We start from the raw sequence: 19,829 nt of genomic DNA on the forward strand, positions 1-19,829 counted from the left end.
GAGGTGGTGGATGCCCCATCCCTGGAAACATTCAAGGTCAGGTTGGACTGGGCTCTGAGCAACCTGATCTAGTTGAAGATGTCCCTGCTCGTTGCAGGGGGGTTGGACTAGATGACCTTTAGAGGTTCCTTCCAACCCAAACTATTCTATGATTCTATATGCCAATCAGCTAACAAATCTTTGTGCATGTGAACTCATGTCAATGTCCTTTGTGCAGCAGTATTACAGGAAAATAAAAGGCAAACAAATGGTACGATCGTGTTCTGGACGACAGTTTTCTCACTAGGTATAGATGACGTGAATTCTGTCAGCAGTGATGTTCTGCTCTGTTGGCTTGCTCACGCTGTACACTCCAGCCACGTACTCCTCTGCTGTTGGAAAAGACATGCAATCACAGTGTACTCACAGTGCTCGGCACAACCTCAAGGAAGGCAAACTAAGTTACGGGAATTTCTGTTGTTCTTGCTGTTCATGTGGATTAGTTTGAATTTTGATCAGTGTTTCAGATTTAGCTGAATTTAAAATTCCAAGCAACTCTTATAATTTGGGATCAATTTTAATTTTTTAGCCTTATTGCTAATTGACATTATTGCTAGTAGCTTAAGCTGTTACTGTAAAATGTCTGTCAGAACAGTATTAGCCAAAAGCATTTCCTGAACGTGTACAGATTAGGATATAAAAATTTGCATTTTAACATGATTTAACGTATGCTGTCTGCCTACCTAACTTAAATCATGTTTTGGAACACAGGTACTTGTCACATGCAGTACCACATTCCTCATGTGATAACAAATACCAAGAAAAAGTCTGTGCATCCATCCCAATGCATATATTGAAGTAACTGGGTGTTTCCGAATAGCCCAGTGGACAAAACAGTTTGAATAGAAAAGTTCATAAATTATTAACAAGATAGTTCTTCATAATCCCGGTGCCACGTGTTCTGTACATATCGTGCTAGATAAAAATGAGATTGAATGTGGTGCTTGCCTGGACACATGTTGTGTGGGTGTCATTTCTGCCAATAGAAGTGGAAAAAAGAGAACAGTACAAAATGCCAATTACAGCAGATGCATCTGACTGTTGGAAATAGTTAGGCTTTCTGACAAGTGTGTGTGCTGTTTCAACACCACGGCTTCAAAATTACTTGTTTTAGCAATCTCTTAAACTCTGTATGATGCGTAAGCATGGAAATCATGAAACACAGGACTGGAAAAGACCTCAAGAAATTCTCTAGCTCTTCCACCTACTCAAAGGAAGGATTAAGCATGTCTGTGTCATTCTTGACAGGTGTTTGCTTAGCTTATTCTTAAAATTCTCAGTAATGGAGGTTCCCTAGTATTCCTAGGCACCTATTTAAGTACTTACAAGTCATTAATGTTAGAATGCTTTAGTTTACGTCTAACTTAAATTTGCCTTATTTCTCTATAAGAAACTGACAATCTTCTCCTTTTTTCCTCACACCTTTTTCCTTGACATCTCTCCTACCCTGTTCTGAGTTGTTTAAAGCCCTTTCTTGAAATATCTTATTTAGCTTGTTCTCCCTCCTTGCATCATGATGCATTTGCAAACTATTAATGTTAGAATGCTTTAGTTTACGTCTAACTTAAATTTGCCTTATTTCTCTATAAGAAACTGACAATCTTCTCCTTTTTTCCTCACACCTTTTTCCTTGACATCTCTCCTACCCTGTTCTGAGTTGTTTAAAGCCCTTTCTTGAAATATCTTATTTAGCTTGTTCTCCCTCCTTGCATCATGATGCATTTGCAAACTATTGCTTTCATAGTTGCTCTCACTCAAATCGCCTTCTGTCTTCATGTTCTGATCTATTCGTTCTCACTGTTTAGACTTTGGTCTAATCTTCTCCCTAGTTACCTTCTCATGTTTTTATATCAAAAAATTCTTCCCAATACCTCAGCACAATTTGGAGGAAGGAACAATAAGCTAACTCCACCATGACAAAAAAAAAAGTGATCATGCACTTAGGAAGGTATTATGCTTTCTTGAATCATTCTGTTCATCATCTTTCAGCATGGTGTCATAGAGTCAGAGCAGTAGTGAATCCATAAAATGGTTTCTTACATCACCCAACAATGTATAGATGACACTGAAGCCCATGATGATAATTTTCCTTTCTGTCTTGCCACATCAAGTCTGTGCTGCACCTAGTCTGTAAAGTTGGGAGCTGATCCTTTTTTCAGACCATGTTAGCTGCTGCTGATCTCTGGACATAGTAGTGGCTGAGACCAAGTTCCAATAGACTGGCCTGGAGGGAGGAGGATGCATCCTTGACTTGTTGATTCTTCTGGTACACATGGGCTGGTGGGCTGCCAGCCTTGTACGTTACGTTAGCACATGTGTTTATTCGTATCATGTGACACCTCCCCCCTGCCCCAATTCAGTTTGGAACTTCCCACTGTTCGTTTTGGCTGTCCCATTTCTTCAGTGTAGCTCCTGGTTATCTTTCCTCTCTTCTTTAAACACATGAATGATTTTTTTCACTGACAAGATTAATCAGATGGGTCATGTAATTTGAAACAGAAACAGGGCTGCCTAAGCAGTTCTAAATATAGAAATGTTTAGAAATTTACCCAAACCCAATGTTACATGTAATAAAAAAATTCCTTTCCAGCTTTTCTCCAGCAGCATCAGAAACGTTCATTAGACTTTACGGGAACAGATCAGAATTGTTATTATTTTGGGACAAGTTTGAAATATCTGTTCCTCATCATACATGCCTTTTAGTTTACTAACTCTTGAAGGTAGAGGTATCTTGCAAAAAGTAACAGCTGTAACCTCTGTCAGTAAAAAATTTATCATTGTTTTCTCAAATCACTAGTCTAATAATAATAATAATCTGCATCCAAACCTTTACTTCAACTTGGACTAAATTAGCATTCCACAAGGGTGAGCGGGGCTGGGTTCCACACTAAGCTGCCAAATTATATACACTTTCAGAATACTAACAAAAAAAAAAATTTTAAAAATTACAACCTTACAAGCATAGTCGTGTGGGAAAAGCAGTTTTGGCAGCTTCTGCGTAAGAACTCAGAGATAAAGAATGACGACTGTTGAATTTGAGTAGCACTTATTGATTCTGAAAATGAAATTATGCCTCTACACCTCTGTAACGCTTTGGAATTTTTATTCTTTCTTCATCATTCGTGCAATAATGGAAAGACTTACAGTCATTTCACTGAAGTGAATTTTGGACCAAGTTTTAATGTCACATGCCAGTAAGAAAGCATTTTGAAAATGTTGTTTCTGCATTTCAGTCCCAAAAATTTGTCTCAGTTTGAGCTTTAGTAAGGAGCTTACACATCTGGAGTCTTGCTGCTGAGATCTGTCTGTGCTGTCTCACCTTACTATTAATCATTTGTTTGAAAACAGTAAGATGCTTGATACTTTTCTGAAAACAATGCCAGCATCTGCCCTAGAGTACTTCTACATGAAGAATCCAGTAACATCACTACTGTGGTGCTTGGCTGATGTTTTATAAACGGAGGAGAATGAAAACAAAAATATAAATCATTCACACATCTGAGTTTTCCAGTATATGCACTCTTCTCACGGTCGGTGGTCTTAATTGTTATGGCTTAGGACAGAAGTTAAGTTTTGGTACAATTGCAAATAAGTAAACTTTTTTTTTAATTATTCTTAATAAAATGATGTGGAGGAGGAAGTTAATTTGGACTTGATTTCTGATCCTAATTCACTAAGACCCTTGTTATGAATGTGATGCTAAAGCAGGTGGAAAGATGACACATGTGGAGTGAGCTAAATGCAGATATAAAGCAGTTTTGCTGATCTTTGGTAGACTCCTGCGTTTTGTAGTTTTGGGGAGATGACCCTGTTCCTTGCCAGGTCAGGGAGGGAGTGTCCTTAGATGAGAATAATACATAGTTTCTTGATCAGTTTAAAAAATTGAATGCAATGAGACTGTAGTAGTTAAGATCAATGACTGGAAGAGTCTACTCCCCATGCATATGTTACGTTTCTAATGTTATGAGTCTTCTGCAAATAGCATCTCAGTGAAATTTAGTGGCAACAGTTCAATAGCTTGCATGGCATACTGACAGGTAACTTTTATCAATCTGTTTTGATTATGGCAAGGCACCAAAAGTCATAGCAAAACCCCATAGGCTTCTGAGGAGAGTACACGAGTAAAGTAGTCATTAAAGCAGACATGCTTTCACTGTCGTAGCAATAAAAGCTTGCATTTCAGTAGACAAGCAATTGTTGAAGACATCATTCTGCACTAGGGGTTGTAAACAATTTGCTTCTATATAAATAGGAGTGACCTCTTACTGTCAAAATCAGTGGTGATATGCATATTGTATTTAAAATAGGATATAATCTTTCACGCTGTTTCTTTGACAGGCTTTGCTCGTAATCTCTCTGAAGGAAGCAATGCTAACTATACAGAATATGTGGCTACCAGATGGTACCGCTCACCTGAACTCTTGCTTGGGTAAGTACAGTTTGTAGAACTGCCATGATAAATCTTGACTGATTCTTTACATTTTTTTCAAGCACCTTTTATAAGATTTACCCATGGAGAGCTGTGGTTGATTTAAAGGGAAGATTTCAAGAGGCTTCCAGACTTTCATTAATTTTTCTTCATTTCCAGTAGAGTCGGCATGGATCATTGACATGTTGACCTGTCTTGAGCAGGGCGGTGTTTAACTGATTAAAATATGAAGCTGAATTATAACAGATGTACTTCAGATTCCTGCCCCCACCCCATTCCCTTTAGAAGAGGTTTCCATGGTAGTCCTGTAACCTGACGTGTTCCATCAGCCTTGTGGTGGACATCAGATAGCAATGGCAGTGCAGCTTTCACCATGCTACACTCCTAGTTCTCTTCATCCTTTGGGTCAAAACTATGACTTGGTTTTCATTCCCAGTTACCCTTTACCAGCACTGCTGAAGTGGCTGAGAAGGATGGTGCTAGCTTTTTACTAGTCAGGAAGAATTTATTGAAGGAGGCTAGATGAAGCATTTTAATAAAGCACTGAGAAGTTAGTTTTGCATTGCCTGTGAAAGCAATAGTTATATGAGTAGCCTCAGCCGGACAATTTAGTTTTACTCTTTTATTAATCTGTAAAATGAGTGTTTTACTACCTCACAAGGTTAAACAGATTTTCAGATACTATACAAACAAATTTATAGGACAAAAGGGCAAAGGAAGAGACAAAAATAACTGGAGATCTACTATATGTGATCTTCCCATTACTATCAAGTTTAACAGTGCATTATTCTAAACTTACGTGATCACTCTCATAAAATACCATTTCTGTATGTATAGCATATATGTACTTATATATACATATTCTAGAAATAAGGAATTATTAGCCACAGGATGAACCAAAAAAGTATTGGTCACTCCTAAGATTCTTTAAGCAAAATGTTTCATGCTGCTGAGAAATAAGTCTTTGTTGGAAGCTTTGATTAACACTGAACTAGACATTTCTTCAATAGATAAAGCATTAGGTAATAATTGTTCTGTCAAAGTCATCCCAGTATTCCCAGAGCTGTGCTAACCTTAATAAAATTGGTAGGCAGTTGCGTTGTTATATGTAGAATAGTATGTTAAAGTTGCCATTAAAAACCTCAAAGCTTGTTTTTTCATATTTTGGAGAAAACAGGTATTATTAAGCTTCCAGCAAAGTGCGTGTGTGTATGTGTATATGTAAGTATAAAAAAAGACTTGGAAAGAAAGCATCAGTTTTACTCTTTGTCTATGGTAGTAATGAGGATTTAGGAGGAAAAATGAAAAGCTTGACAGACGTAGTATTAATCTGACCTGCAGTTTTCAAAACTGTTCCGTTACCAAAGGAAATTTAGCAGGAATCACATCTGTTTGTAATTGATAAAATTTGTTTGATTAGCTTGTAGAGAAAGGAGGGGGTATGTGTATTTAATGCATATGACCTCAACTTTGCTGGTGTATATTTTTAATGCCAAGTTTTTCTGGCACAAAGTGATGCCTGTTTCTTGGCAATCGTGTTCTATTTCCCAGACACTCATCTTACCCATTCCCCCTTCCCCTGTATTTATCAAATCTTTATAAACATCTAATATTCAAAAGTCTTCCCAGGATTATTAAATATATACATTTTACCAAATACAGTTTTACTTTTTCAATTTTTAAAATGTGTCCCAGAGAGGTTTCTGTTTTGCAATAAAGTTCAAGACTTACATTTCAGAAGAGGAAAGAAATCGCTGCCTAATTATTCACAGAACATCCAAAATCTACTCACTATGGAGAGCCTCAGGTAACTGTTAGTGGAGTACTCTGTACCCTTTGATGACAAAATATTGCTAAAAGCTAGTAGATTTTAAGGCACAGCAAATTACTAGATGAAAACATGTTTTGGAGAATCTAATTTGTGCAGGAATAGACTACAGTACTTCTGATTTGTGGTCTTTCTGTCCTATAGGAGTTATTTCATTTATCCAGCCACATCACACTTGCATTGTTTGCCTGTTACGATCTGACAAGACTGATCCTGACGGTCAGCAGAACAGGAGTCTTGAGCATGCCTTTTCAAACAAAAAAGTTGCAGTTTACTCTGATCACACTTGTTGTTTGCCTGTTACGATCTGACAAGACTGATCCTGACGGTCAGCAGAACAGGAGTCTTGAGCATGCCTTTTCAAACAAAAAAGTTGCAGTTTACTCTGCCACTGCCTTAAGATATGGGCATTTTCTGATTTGTTTCTGTTTGACTACAGAGTAAATAGTGGAAACTTCTTAAACTGTGATTCAGCTTTCTTTATTCTTGTGAGCAAGGTAAGGTAATGGTCCCTGCCTCAAAGGAGTTTTAGCCCATTCCTCAGTTGTAACCCTAGCTTGTTCTCCAAGGCCCCAGCCTACAGCAAACCTTTCCCCCATTTCACATTTCAGTGGAGAAACCTGCCGATTAAAGGGGTTGCAAATAAAGATGTGCTTGTTTTTCTGTCATAATAAAAAGGTAGGTTTTTTTAGTTGCACTCTCACAAACTGTTTTGCTTACAGAGCCTCAGTTTTCCAGTACAAGCACAAAATATCTTAAGAGCAGATCTTTGGCTCTGGAGTCTGTTCTCGTCTGTGTTGCCTTTTGCAGCATGGAGAAAAACTAGTCCTTCCTTGGCACTCAGACCTGATTTAATGGGTGGGTTGGACTAGCAGCATCACAGGAAGAACAAACATTGAGTTTCTCAGCACATCCACAAGTAGTCACTATGCAAGATTAGTAAGGGAATTATGAACCCACAGAGCCATTGTAGTAGTAGTACTTCAGAGTTTTGGCATGCTCTGCCTTGCCGCTGGCGGTTCCTTGTCAGCAGTCTATTCCAATGGGGCAAACTTTGATTTTGTGACGATTGTTTGAAAGGACTGCAGTGTCTCATGGCAGATTCTGAAAGGCAAGCGGTTCTTGAAATTTTGGTATCCTACTTCAGCTTTCCTAGCTACCGTAGACTCCAGCACTAGGCATCTCAGTGGGCCTGTAGTTTCACTCAGACTATTGTCCAGCTAGAAACGCTTTCTCACCTTCACCTAACTAAATCATCACAAGGGTTACAGAGTCCTCTGGTCAAGTGCCCTCCCCATAAAGTGAAGTACCTAATAATGAGTAATCAATGGGGAAATAGATTTTTTTTTTCTTTAGTCTGAGACTGTTTTCTCTCTAAACGTCTTTAATCATCAGCATAAGGAAGGAGCAAAGGGAACAGATTTAGGATAGGATTTGTCACCTGCAACTCCTGGTGCTGTCTTATTCCAGAAATAGGCAAGCCAGCTGTAACTTAAAAATCTCTTGAAACAGAGGTTGAGTTGTTGGATTACAAGTTGCAAAAAGAAGAGACTCAGTGAAATACATCTTCAGTTCAGTCTTTGTTCCGGTCTTTATTCTTTTTATATGCTTTTTCTTTGACATGAGAAGAATTCTCTGGTCGTTCTGCTCAAAACCTAAACATCCAAAAGAGATTATTGGAATAAGTTGGATGTCTACAAAAACTTTTTACAAATTCAACAAGCAAGAACTCAGGCGTACAGAACGAGTTGCTTCAGTCTATAGTAGGAACAATGAAAAGCCAAAACTATGTAATGCATTAGCTGTTGCACAATTGAGGTAGGGGGCTAAACAAGCTTGCTGAGGAACAGAACCTTAGAGTGAAAATCAGAAGCTGTCCAAAAAGATTCTGTGTTTCTTCAGCGTTCGTGCCTTTAGATTGAATGTTGCAGTAGTCTACCACTCTCTCCTCTTCATACAAACTTCCATTCTCTGTATTCTGATTTTCTGCCCTACATGTCTTACAAACCATCCTCAAGCCCGTAGTCTCTCCTGACTAGAGCACCCACATTGCCTGTTTTTCTACTGGATACCCTTGTATGTAGTCTCAAGAAAAGCTAGTATAGCCCTTGCCAGTGTAACACTCACCCCATTTAGTTTTGTTTCTGATGAATTTCCTCCACCTCTTCATTGCTGACCTAGCTTCTTTTGTCATTAGCAGTTTAAAATACCAGGTGCCATCCTCCCAACCACACAACATCGCCTGCATGCACAGAGGCCACCCATCAGAATTTCTCCCCAAAACCCCACCTGTGGCTTTGCTCCAAAACAGGAATTGCTTATTTTATGATGCGTTCATTGTTTCCTCACCTGTGTTTTTTAAGGAATAGTTTTCAGGGGCATTCTGTTTTCTCTCTAATTAAAATTCCTCTGCATGAATGCTGAAACAAAGATTTCTTATAATTTCTGTTCTCCCAGTGGCCAGACCCAGTATGCCTATCCACCTATTAAGCACAATGGAAAAAGAAATGTAATGCTAAAATAGAGCACAGTCATTAATCCCTGGAGAGAAGGGAAGTTAGTTCTAGTTTAACTTGGAATGGTAACTGCTTCGCAGTCAAAAAGATTATTCTTGTATGTAAGCTTTTTCACAAAGGTAGCCAGCTCCCTGGGGGTACTTGAGAATTCCGCTCCTGCCTTTTCAAGCAGCGATACATCAAGCAAACCAGGGCAGAAACAGAGGGCTTCGTATTTGAGGTAGTTTCTTTAATATCAAAGTTTATTTTTTCTGTGTTGTAAGGAATCGGGCCATGGGAAACATGGCCAATAAATTGAAACAGCTCAGTAAGAAGACAGTGTCAGTGGGTGAAAAACATTGTATGTTCACTTTACAGAGCCCCTTATGGAAAGGCTGTGGATATGTGGTCTGTAGGCTGTATCCTGGGAGAGCTGAGTGATGGGCAGCCCTTGTTTCCTGGCGAGAGTGAGATTGACCAGCTCTTTACCATTCAGAAGGTGCTAGGCCCACTGCCAGCTGAGCAGATGAAGCTCTTCTACAGCAACCCACGCTTCCATGGCTTGCGGGTAAGAGAAGGCTTTGTTGTTTTTCTTTTTTTTTTTTTTTTTTTAAATTTACTCACACAGTATTTACACTATTGTCATTGTTGCTGTGAAGGTTCTTTTCATTTACATTGTATGTTATCTATTGCATGTGTTTCTGTGTAAGTATAGGATACTTAGATTATAAGGCATTCATAATTCAAAGTAAAATTCTGATTACACCAGTACTGAGTTGTATAAATATGTTCGTTTTACTGTTAAAAGTTGATTAAAAATTTTCTTTAATTTCTTTGACTTTTTTTGGCATACAAGTTAGCATTTATAACCCAGCTTAGCATTACCCTGCCAGGTTTGCACTGTGAAGTTTAGTGGCATAGCTCTGTCAGTTCGGGGTGTGGAAAATTCATGCCTGCTGTCTTCAGGCTACTATGTTGGAAAAATCTGGGCCATAGATGCCGCTATTATGGCAGAAGAGCTTTTTGCCTTTTGACTTATATTCCTGGGGAGTTGATGTAAGCCACGTGAAAAAGCTCTTCCTCCTGACAGCATTGTTCCCCTTTCGGGGGTTTGCCAATACCATGTAATGACAGAGACTCAGTACTGTGGAGAAGCTGCTCAAGTTGGGATGCGCAATATGGCAAAATCCCAGAAGCAATGTATAAGTAGTAGCTCTGTTATCTTAAGCAATACCTGGTCAGTGATTGTACTCATGTTTTCTTGTAATTCAGTTTTGGTTGTCATTTTTTATTAATGAATGTTGCTTAGAAAGGTGAATTTATGATCTTGATAAAATGGTCTGAAATTGTTAGTGTAAAATCCTATAAAGAGACATACCAACGCTTTAGGAGACCTGATCTGTGCTAAAACTCAAGATTTGAGTTTTACTCTGTAAAAGAGAAAACGTAGAGAATGAGAAGGGGAAAGAGGGGGGACCTAGTTGTCTTAAAACATGTTAAAGTTTGCCATAAATTGGGTTTAGCTGGTGGTGATAAGAAAAGAAATAGTTGGCTTAAGGTGTTAGGATAATTATTTTAGCTACAAGGATAGCCAATTCCTAAGAGTTTTTGTTGAAGTTTGTAGACCCTCCATCAGTGGAGGGTTTAAAAAAAGATTAGACAAGCATTTTTTGCAAGGTCCTGTGTGTATTTGATCCCGTTTAGATCAGTGGGCTTGAGGAGATTTTCTATTAAAAAAAAATTATACCCCTTATTAGGAAAGCAATACTTTAAAAGTTGTAAGCAAAATAAATTACTGCCTCTTCAACATTATTTTACAGCAGTTCTAGTTGTGCAGTGTAACCTTATTTGGATAAATGCTTTGTAGTGTCTTAGGATGAAAATGAAGTATCTTTATTATGTAGCTTTAAAATACAGTAATTCAAGAAGACATCTTAGACTGTGATTAGCACAGGGTTGAGAGTTACGAGTCTCTGTGCTCATCCTGGATCAATGGTTTATTACTTGGCCTCAGACATTGCTGCCTTCTTAGCCCCATCTGTAAAGACAGGATACTAATGATGATGACAGTGACATGTGCCTTCTAATAGATAGTAGTTTTTGAATACTGAAGTAAAGTCTGCATAATGGCTTAAAAATAAAAAATAGTACAAAAAATGTTGGTTTGGAATGTGATGTGATATGAGTTATTTTGTGGGAAAAATTTACTCCATGCTATAAGACAACCTTAAAAGTACATTTTTCTGTAGCACAGTGCTTAATAGCAGATGATTTTCTGTTGCATAGTGGATAGAAGGTATGCTGTGATCATGCAAATTATTATTTACAAGCTGGATCTGGTGCTGGGTGTTCACAAGACAAACTAGGCCATGGTGTGGAATTGTTTATCCATATGTTTAGGCTTTGTGAATTTCTACATTACCATAACTGTGAGTACTACCATATTGTAGCACAGGATTTTAAAAATTTGCAAACTTTCTGTCTTTTCTTCCTGCTCACACACACACACAGAGTTTTCCTCACTCCTGAGGTTTAGGGAGTATTTAGTGATCTCTTTTTAGTCCTTTTGAGGAAGAAAACATCCATGGTATGTTGAAGGCCCAAGGAAATAAAATAATATGGAATCAGAAAGTACCAATAGGCTCATGCCTTTATGGAAAATGTGAGTGGTAATCCAGGGCTATAAATATTGTTCTACAAATAAGTTTTAAATAACATAACAATGACAGTGAGCAGCCATCTTGTATTACTGCTTTGCATGACTTCAGCACATTTTCATGTTTCCCTGATCATTCCAGATGTAAAATCTTCTTTATGATGGTCATTCTATATGAAGACAAGAACATTTTGCCATTTGGTTCATTTTAAAAGTGGAGGAAGCATGGAAGCCTTGGTTCACCTAAGTTACTATCTAAGATGAACGTAGCAGACTTGGACTTAAAAAAATACTCAATCATTAGTAAACCACTTCGAAAGAAAGCAAAGTAAAAAGAAAAATGCAGACACTATTTAGGAGTAGACACATTGAAACAAATGTTCTTTCATTTTCCTTCAAAGCTGACATAATGTAATTTATGAAAAGTAATGCCAGTACAAACGATGGGCAGCAATTCATAGTGGTCTAACACTTACACACATACTGTGCACATGCAATGCATTTTGCTCCCAAATAAAATGCATTTTTGGAAATGGGTGTTTATACTGGGTTGCTCTTTAAAGCATAGGTTCGAAGCTAGTATTTAATCTGAGGAAGGTGAACTTGTAAATATGTTCACCTAACTGTAACAATCCCTAGATGTAAGTGAGAGCTGAAAAATGCACAAGTGAAAGTAAAGGAATAAAAATCTTCCTGCTCACTGACATTTTAGACCAAACATATAGTTCTCATATGTTTTTATACTGTAGCAAACTTCCACATAAAATGTTCATTTATCTTCATGTTTGTTGATTTTTTTTGTTGCTGTTGTCTGTCTTACTCACTGACTTGAATTTTGTTGTTTTCTTGTATTTGCAGTGATTTTTAACTATAACTCAGTACGTGGGTATATTTTATCTATGACTTGAGCCCATTTGGACATATAGTGATGGCTTTTATGTACCAGTAGATGAGAACACTGCATGCTTCCTATTGTCAGTATTCTTGCTTTGATGTGTTAGCTTAAGAGACTTTTTAGAAAATACATAGGATGTGGATGGGATCAAGCCACGCTGCAGCTGAAACACTTGCATAGTATTAGGCAAATTCCACAACTCTGGGAACTGCTAACAAAGTGTCTAGATCTCAGTTGCATAGTTTTGGATAAACTGGTTAATGCCAATAGGCTGGCTGATTGTTGTTTTGGTTTGGTTTGTTTTTTTTCCCAGAGGCTTCTCTGGTATTCACCTAATTTTCTCTAAAATCAGCATAAGTTGGATCCATGAGGCTTTTTTATGCCTCTGTTGGAAATGCAGCCTTAATTTCTAATTCTGAAAACACTGGCATATGCTTTTAGTTCCAAAATTTGAATTTACCTCACTGAAATCAGTTTATCTATTTGTTTGCTGTCAGTTCAACGTGTGCCACGGTCTGGAAATGGATCTCTGTTGTCTGTTTCTTTTCAACTCATTATACTTGATGTTACGTTATAGCAATGAAATATTGAGCAACTTTTCTTTCATTTGATAAAAAGAAAGGATTCTGTCTTCATTTTATTTGACTCTTGCCTTGTTACAAAGCAAGCAAAAAAACCCCAATTCTGTGCTTTATTTTTTCTTTCTTCAAATCATCCCCGTCTGTCCTGTTCTTCTTTTCAGACAGGGCTAGTTTCAAAGACTGCCTTCATCAGGTTTTGTCCAGACTCTAGTTGACAAAAGATGCCCTCCAGCAATGTGCACTACTTCTCATGGTGTTGCCAGTTGTTACTGCACCATGACCACAGGAGCAATCCTGAACCTTAAACCTTTGGGGTTTTGATGTTTTTCACTAAAAATATTTTGGAATTGTCTGTTAATCTTTGGTATTTAATTAGTACCGTATTTGCACTCTCAAATTCTCTCAAAGCTATTTTTAATCCTTTTTTAAAATATGTATTACTTATTTCTGAATCTATTTTAAACCTCCCACCTCTTGGCAATCATAATGCCACACACACATTTATAAATCTAAGTTGATTATTTCTCATTTGAGAGAGGTTCCTTGACTGCCCTACTAATCAAGAATACTTTCTTTGGTTGACTAGATGCATATCATACATCAACAGTTATTTGTTTCATTATAATGTTTTGTAATGTTTCATAAACCACTAACTTTTTCAGTGCATATGATTGCCATTAATTACATGCCTTTATTCACTGTGTAGTTTCTATTTTTTGAAACATTGTATTCATGTATACCTTGTTTACATTCTCAGTATATTTATGCTGTATTATTTTTACAGTTTCCAGCAGTCAATCATCCGCAGTCTTTGGAGAGAAGATACTTGGGAATTTTAAGTGGTGTATTGCTTGATCTTATGAAGGTAGGAAACTGTATTTTATTTTCTGTCTGTAATACGTAGGGGAAGATGTAAGTGACTTTTTATCTTTGTCTCCTAATGTAATACATCTTAGAAGTACTTGTGAACTTCCTTTTGAGATATTTTGATATCACCATTGTTTGTAGCAAGGCTTGATATTTCCTAGGAATCAGGAAAATACCCTTTGCAAATGCCAGGAGAGTCTGTTCAAATTTGACTGATTTGATAAACAATGAATAGTCCAGACAAAAGAATCACCATTATTTGCAGCAATATTGCATTCACACTGACATACATTCAGATGCACAAGTTACCTTAGTAATACTGGAGTATGAGCTCTCAACCCGTAATAAATTTAGATAAATCCACAGAGTATTAGGCTAACCTGAGTTGGTGTTCATTTGTTGTTGGATAAGCATGAGGATGTGGACAGTTGTCAAAGACAAAGTTGGCACACGGTAAAATTTTTTTTTTTTTTTGACCTGAGCATTTAATCTGCTTGCTATCACTCACCTCTACACAGCGTGTATGTCAAGTTACTCTTCAGTCCTGTTTTGGAACAAGTCAGCTAGTTACTCATGGCCAAACTAGGATATGGTCCTGAGATAAGTTTCTTACAGGGGATCAGGAGAACCTGGCTCCCCTCAAAATGGCCAAACACTGTAAAGCATTGTGCTATGCATTTGTACCATATTCCTGGGTATGCAACACATACTGTTGTCCTTATTACTGTACTATAAAAACATCACCCTGGTAAGCTGCAGTACAAGCCTTCCATTATTTCATCCACAGTAAGCTGAAAAAAAAAAGTCGTAGTGTCAAAAATTAGGTTTAGAATCACAGGGGTACCACCTAAGAATTAAAGGCGATCTAGGACAAATAAAATAGGAAGCATGGATATGGCTAATCAACTCTAAATGAATTGTGTGGTCCCAAGCCCATCTGTGCCAGTTGTCTTGGAAATCAGAGGCTGTCTGCTTTGGGGTATACTTGGGTGTTTACTGTTAGCAGTATTGATGTAGCCAGCAGAAATCCACCAAATTTGCTCTACTCTTTAACACAACTGGTTCAAATCACCTTCATTTAACCTCCCTGCCTTATGAAGAGAGTCAGCATAGCTTTTATCTTGGTTTCATGGAGTCTGCAAAATGCATATAATTGCTTGGTTTTGGTATCATACTTTCTCCTGTATATTCTAATTCACAGAAACTTTTTTCTGGCATCATAGTTAGCTGTAGCTCAAGCTGTAGTAGCATATATTGCAGAACAGCAATTTCAAGATTATTCTTCAGACCATTGTTACATGTGCTGGGGTGGGGTTTATTTTAATTTTATCCTAATTTTTATGTTATATCTCAATGTCTTTTGGGTTCTTTTGGTGTGATTTCAAAGTTAGCAAAGTTGTGAAATGAAGCACTTGAATTTTAGGGAAACACAGGTTTCCAAATAATTCCATTCCACTTCGAATAATTCTTTTCAACTTTTCTGTCCATATTTCTCCCTACAAGGTGAGAAAGGTCAGGGATTCTGTAGAGGGGATATTTTGTGTTTGACCTACATTACTTAATTCAGGAGTTGGAACATTGTTTAAAAATGAGCAAAAGACTACAAGAAGAGAACAGAAGAGACTTGTGGTTAAGTTGCATGCTACAAATGCTACACATACTTTGCTGTATGCCTGTCTCTTCTTCAGACGCTGGACAGTCTGGCACATGTCCACGCTTGGTGTGTTCCTCATTATCTGCATTCTCAGGGACCTCAGGTCTGATTACTACATTACTGAATAACCCACACTTCAACTTATGTCAGTTGTAATGTAAAGTAATGAGTTCTTCATACATCTCTATTTAGAGAGCATTTCTGGACTAGATTAATGAAGAGGCATCCGTTTGGCCCCATTGCTTTGTTGCTCCTCTCCTCCCCTCTCCTTCACAAATCATGCTGTTTTGCAAGCATGCATTTGGGAGTTGGGAGCTGGTTTTGCATGTGATGACTTGGGCAAAAAAGACATTGAGAATTTCAGGTTTTGTAATATCACGTGTCATTCAGTTGTCTTCCCCCATTCAGCAGCAGACATGCATTTTCTCTGAACTTCCGTTTACTAATAGAATACTTGTAGAACCCCTTCTTTTTACCCTTGATGTTCTTCACTTGCCTTAGCTTCAGCTGGACTTTGGCCTTCTGAAGTGGCCTATCCTTTGTGCTAACGCAGTGCTTTTATAGTCCTCCTTTGTATCCTGTCCTTGACTCTAGTTCTCATACACTCCCGTTTTGCATTTTTGTTCATTAAGAAACTCTCTGTTTAGCCAACCTCACCTTATGCAAAACTTCGTGGTCTTCCATACAATAAAATGCTTTGTTCCTGAACTCTCAAGAAATTTTCTTTAAAAATCAAGTGGCTCACCTGGACACCTTTCCTCTGATGGCAGTTTTTCAGGACATTCTGCCCAGTAATTCCCTATAGAAGCTGAAGCTTGCTCTCCTGAAGTCCTGGGTCCTATCTCTGATGCTTATCTTCCCACCCTTCCTTTGAATCCTAACTGTTATCGTCTCATGGTCGCTACAGCTCAGACTGTCTTCTCTGATCGGATTTGTCAACAGTACTTTACTGCTGGTGAGCAGCAGATAGTGTGAAGTCCTACCCTTGGCTGATTTGCCTCTCCAGCAGCTGCACTAGGAAATTGCCACCAACATAGTCTAGAAATCTCCTGGATCATCTACACAGGCTGGATGTCTGGATAGTTGAAGTCTGCCATGAGGATGAGGACCTGTGATCAGGAGACTTCTGCTTGTTGTTGTGGAGAGTTGTCCTCTTCATCTTCTTCGTGCTCTTCAATGCATAGCTGGTAGCAAACCCCCACCATAACATCACAAATGTTGCTTTCCTTCTAATCCTGACCCAGAGACTATCAATGGATATACCTTCTGTTTCATGCTGGCATTTGATACCATCCAGGAACTCAATTATATGGAGTGCCACTCTTCTCCCTCCCCACCCCCTTCCTTCTGAAGCCAGCTGTACCCATCAGTGACCATGCCTCAGCCATGAGCCCTGTCCCGCTACTTCTCTGTGATTCCAGACAGGTTCACAGCCTTGTGATTCCCTATGGACTTTCAGTTCTCCTTGCTTGTGGTCCAGGCTCTGCAAGTTAGTGTACAGGCACTTGAGGGAAGCCTCTGAACATCCTCTCTTCTGAGGAGGAATGTGGAAATCATGTGTGGCCTTCTCATGTTTGTTTGGGCCATTTGAGCCACTGTAGTGATGAGCACCAGAAAAAAGGGGGAAAGAAAGTTAATCATTCAGTACAGTTTGTCACTTGAGAAGGGAAGATACTGCATATTGTATGACCAAACTACACAGGAATGTAGTTTGCCACTTGCTTTGTTTCCTGAGCATTTTCCATTTTGAAGTGCAGGGATCCTGTGAAGGGAAAACCAGTTTGTGGTCAAGTGGCTGAATACTATGTTAATGCATATACAGATACGCATTTTGTGTGTGTATACACATGCATATATACACAGAGTTGTTCTCTATTCAACCTATATAACCCTTAAAAAAATAGCTATTCTTTTTACCTAATAGCCATTCAAACTTTTATCCTTGTTGAGTCGTGCACGTTCAAATATTCCAAGATAAGTTTTGTATTGCCCTGTTCCTGCAAGAAACCTTTCAAACTTATCAAAATCCCCAACCTACCCAACCTTCAATTTTGTGATTAAATATTTTCTACATGTCAGAAAGTGTCTTTGTTTAGAATCACAGCAGATCTAACAGAATTATAAGGCAAATGTTATTCTGAGCACATTGTAAACAGTTTAGATGATTCTTTAAAAATATGGGTGGGTTTGAACCCTAGAAGTAAAAAACAGAACTCTTATATGTGTATATTTTTAAAATATACATATATTTAGAATATACAATAATATTTATTTTGTTATATTTTTTGCTGATGCAAATACAGATACTAACATTTAAACTTTGGGATTTGTTTTCTAAAGAACTTACTGAAGTTAGATCCAGCAGACAGATATTTGACAGAACAATGTTTGAACCATCCTTCGTTTCAAACCCAAAGACTCTTGGATCGCTGTGGAAGTTCACCTTCACGGTCAGCTAAGAGAAAACCGTACCACGTAGACAGCAACACATTATCTAACAGGTAAACGTAGGCATGTCACCATCATCACTGACATTTGCTCTGCCAAGGAGTGAGTTGCTATCATGCTTACATACAACATCATCTACAAGAAAAGAAAAGTAGTCGTTTGACAGTTTAGGCACGTTGAGACATATGTACTGTTCCATGTTGCCTCACTGACTAAAGGAAGTAGACACAGTTTTACTGTATTATGGCTATTTAAGCTGAAATTTTTACTAACTTTCTGCATTAGGCTGAATGCTTCTTGAAAAAAAAAAACAAAGACTATGTTCAAGCCACTTCTGCATATGACAAAGGAAGAATAAGTTGGCTTACCCGTCTTAAAAAAAATGTTAGCCTTTTTCTTGAACAACAGTAGGAATTTTGTGGCTTGGAGGATGCCTGAGATTCCAAAGGAATGCTCTTTTTTTGGAATGCTACCATTAACTGTACATGTGCAAATCTGTCCAAGGTTTTGATATTTGAAAGTTTAAAATTCACACAGATTTTTAGCAGTTAAATGTCCTGAAAATTATGTGCATTGGTCATGCTCCAAATTGGGGATGAACAGAATTTTGTCTGCAGTTGCAGTTATGAATCAAGTCTAGTCTACTTGAACTTAAAGCAGGGTGTATTTGCTCAGTGACTCCCTTGTCGGACCCACATAGCTTGAGAAAAGCCACTTGATTTTAATACATCAACAAACCAGGTTTACTGGTGGATAAAATACTTCAGTACAAAAAGCCTTGTGGTAGTCCTCTGACAAAAGCTTTCCTAAAGGTCGCCCTCTGAAGTATGCAGAATGATAGTGGCTTTTAATCCTAGCCATGTTTTTCTTCAGCTCTTCCTGTGAGATTCAAAAAATTATTCCTCATTTTAAGATTAGGGATGATGACATTTACAATCTAAACTTTTTCAGAGATAGACACCAAAAAGTTTTAGCTGCCCTTAGGGATATTTAAGATAGAAGTTTTACTATTAGAGATGTGGCATCAGAAAGGAAAACCTTGATCCATTGGAAACTTCTTGTCTAATACAAAGGCTTGCCTAACTGCTTGATTTAAAATTGCTAGGTTCCTTATATCTCTAAGTTTAAAAAAAAAAGGCTTCCTTTTAACTAAAAAATATTTTAAACTGGCATTAAAATTGCTAAATTTCTAGAAACTGTAATAGAGTACATAATTAGATCACTGAAAGTAGGTAATACAAAAATCATAAGTATAAAAATGGCTAACATTATCCAGTTGTAATTATCAACAAGATCAACAAAGGTACAAACTCATCTGTACAGTGAACTCTCACTTTAACCCTTAGTAATATATCTGAGTTACATTATCATAGATTTGATACAGAAGTAAGTTAACTGTTCATAGCCAGCCTAGATCCATCAAGGCTAACAAGCATAGCTGCAGCACTGCTCAGTCATGGCTAGTTTGCAATGCCACTGTAAGTCCAGAAGCAGAACTGGTTTTATGCCAGAAAACCTGAGATAATAAATCCTGCTCAAATAAATTCAGGCTGAGTGTTTGCAGAACCAACTCATATCTCAGTCCTGTAATCCCAAAACCAGGAGAGCTGGAAAGTAGAGTAGAGGTTAAGAACATCACCAAGTAGCTCTGCACCAAGTCAGTCTGGTTGCAGAGCATTTCGGGTGCAGCTTTGGGGATGAGTTAGTGTGCCAGAACTGGGATAGTGCCGAGTTCCACAAAAGTTGGGGTTCCTGTGGTAGACCTGGTTGTGGGTTTGGTGTTACAGGGCTTGTTCTGCTGCACTGAGCTCAGGCTCGCTCCACCTGCATGTCTTTACCAGCACAATATCTTCTTTTCCCCCTCCCCTCCCTCTCCAAATCAGACATCCATTAGATGGCCTGGAGCATTGATTGTATCGGGGTTTTTTGGCAGTGCT

General features: G+C 38.1%; 1 protein-coding gene across 1 annotated transcript in view; it reads left to right on the forward strand.

Moving 5' to 3' along the window:
- Positions 1 to 19,829, forward strand: part of CDKL5 (cyclin dependent kinase like 5) — an 87,063-nt gene that overhangs the window by 44,062 nt on the left and 23,172 nt on the right. Inside the window, exons 7-10 of the mRNA XM_009276885.1 lie at positions 4,378 to 4,468; positions 9,170 to 9,359; positions 13,708 to 13,788; positions 17,785 to 17,945. Of these exons, the coding sequence (XP_009275160.1) occupies positions 4,378 to 4,468; positions 9,170 to 9,359; positions 13,708 to 13,788; positions 17,785 to 17,945 (523 nt within the window). The remainder of the gene's footprint in view (positions 1 to 4,377; positions 4,469 to 9,169; positions 9,360 to 13,707; positions 13,789 to 17,784; positions 17,946 to 19,829) is intronic.

This window comes from Aptenodytes forsteri, unplaced genomic scaffold (assembly GCF_000699145.1).
Source record: "Aptenodytes forsteri isolate BGI_AS27 unplaced genomic scaffold, ASM69914v1 Scaffold273, whole genome shotgun sequence".
Classification (NCBI taxonomy): Eukaryota; Metazoa; Chordata; class Aves; order Sphenisciformes; family Spheniscidae; genus Aptenodytes; species Aptenodytes forsteri.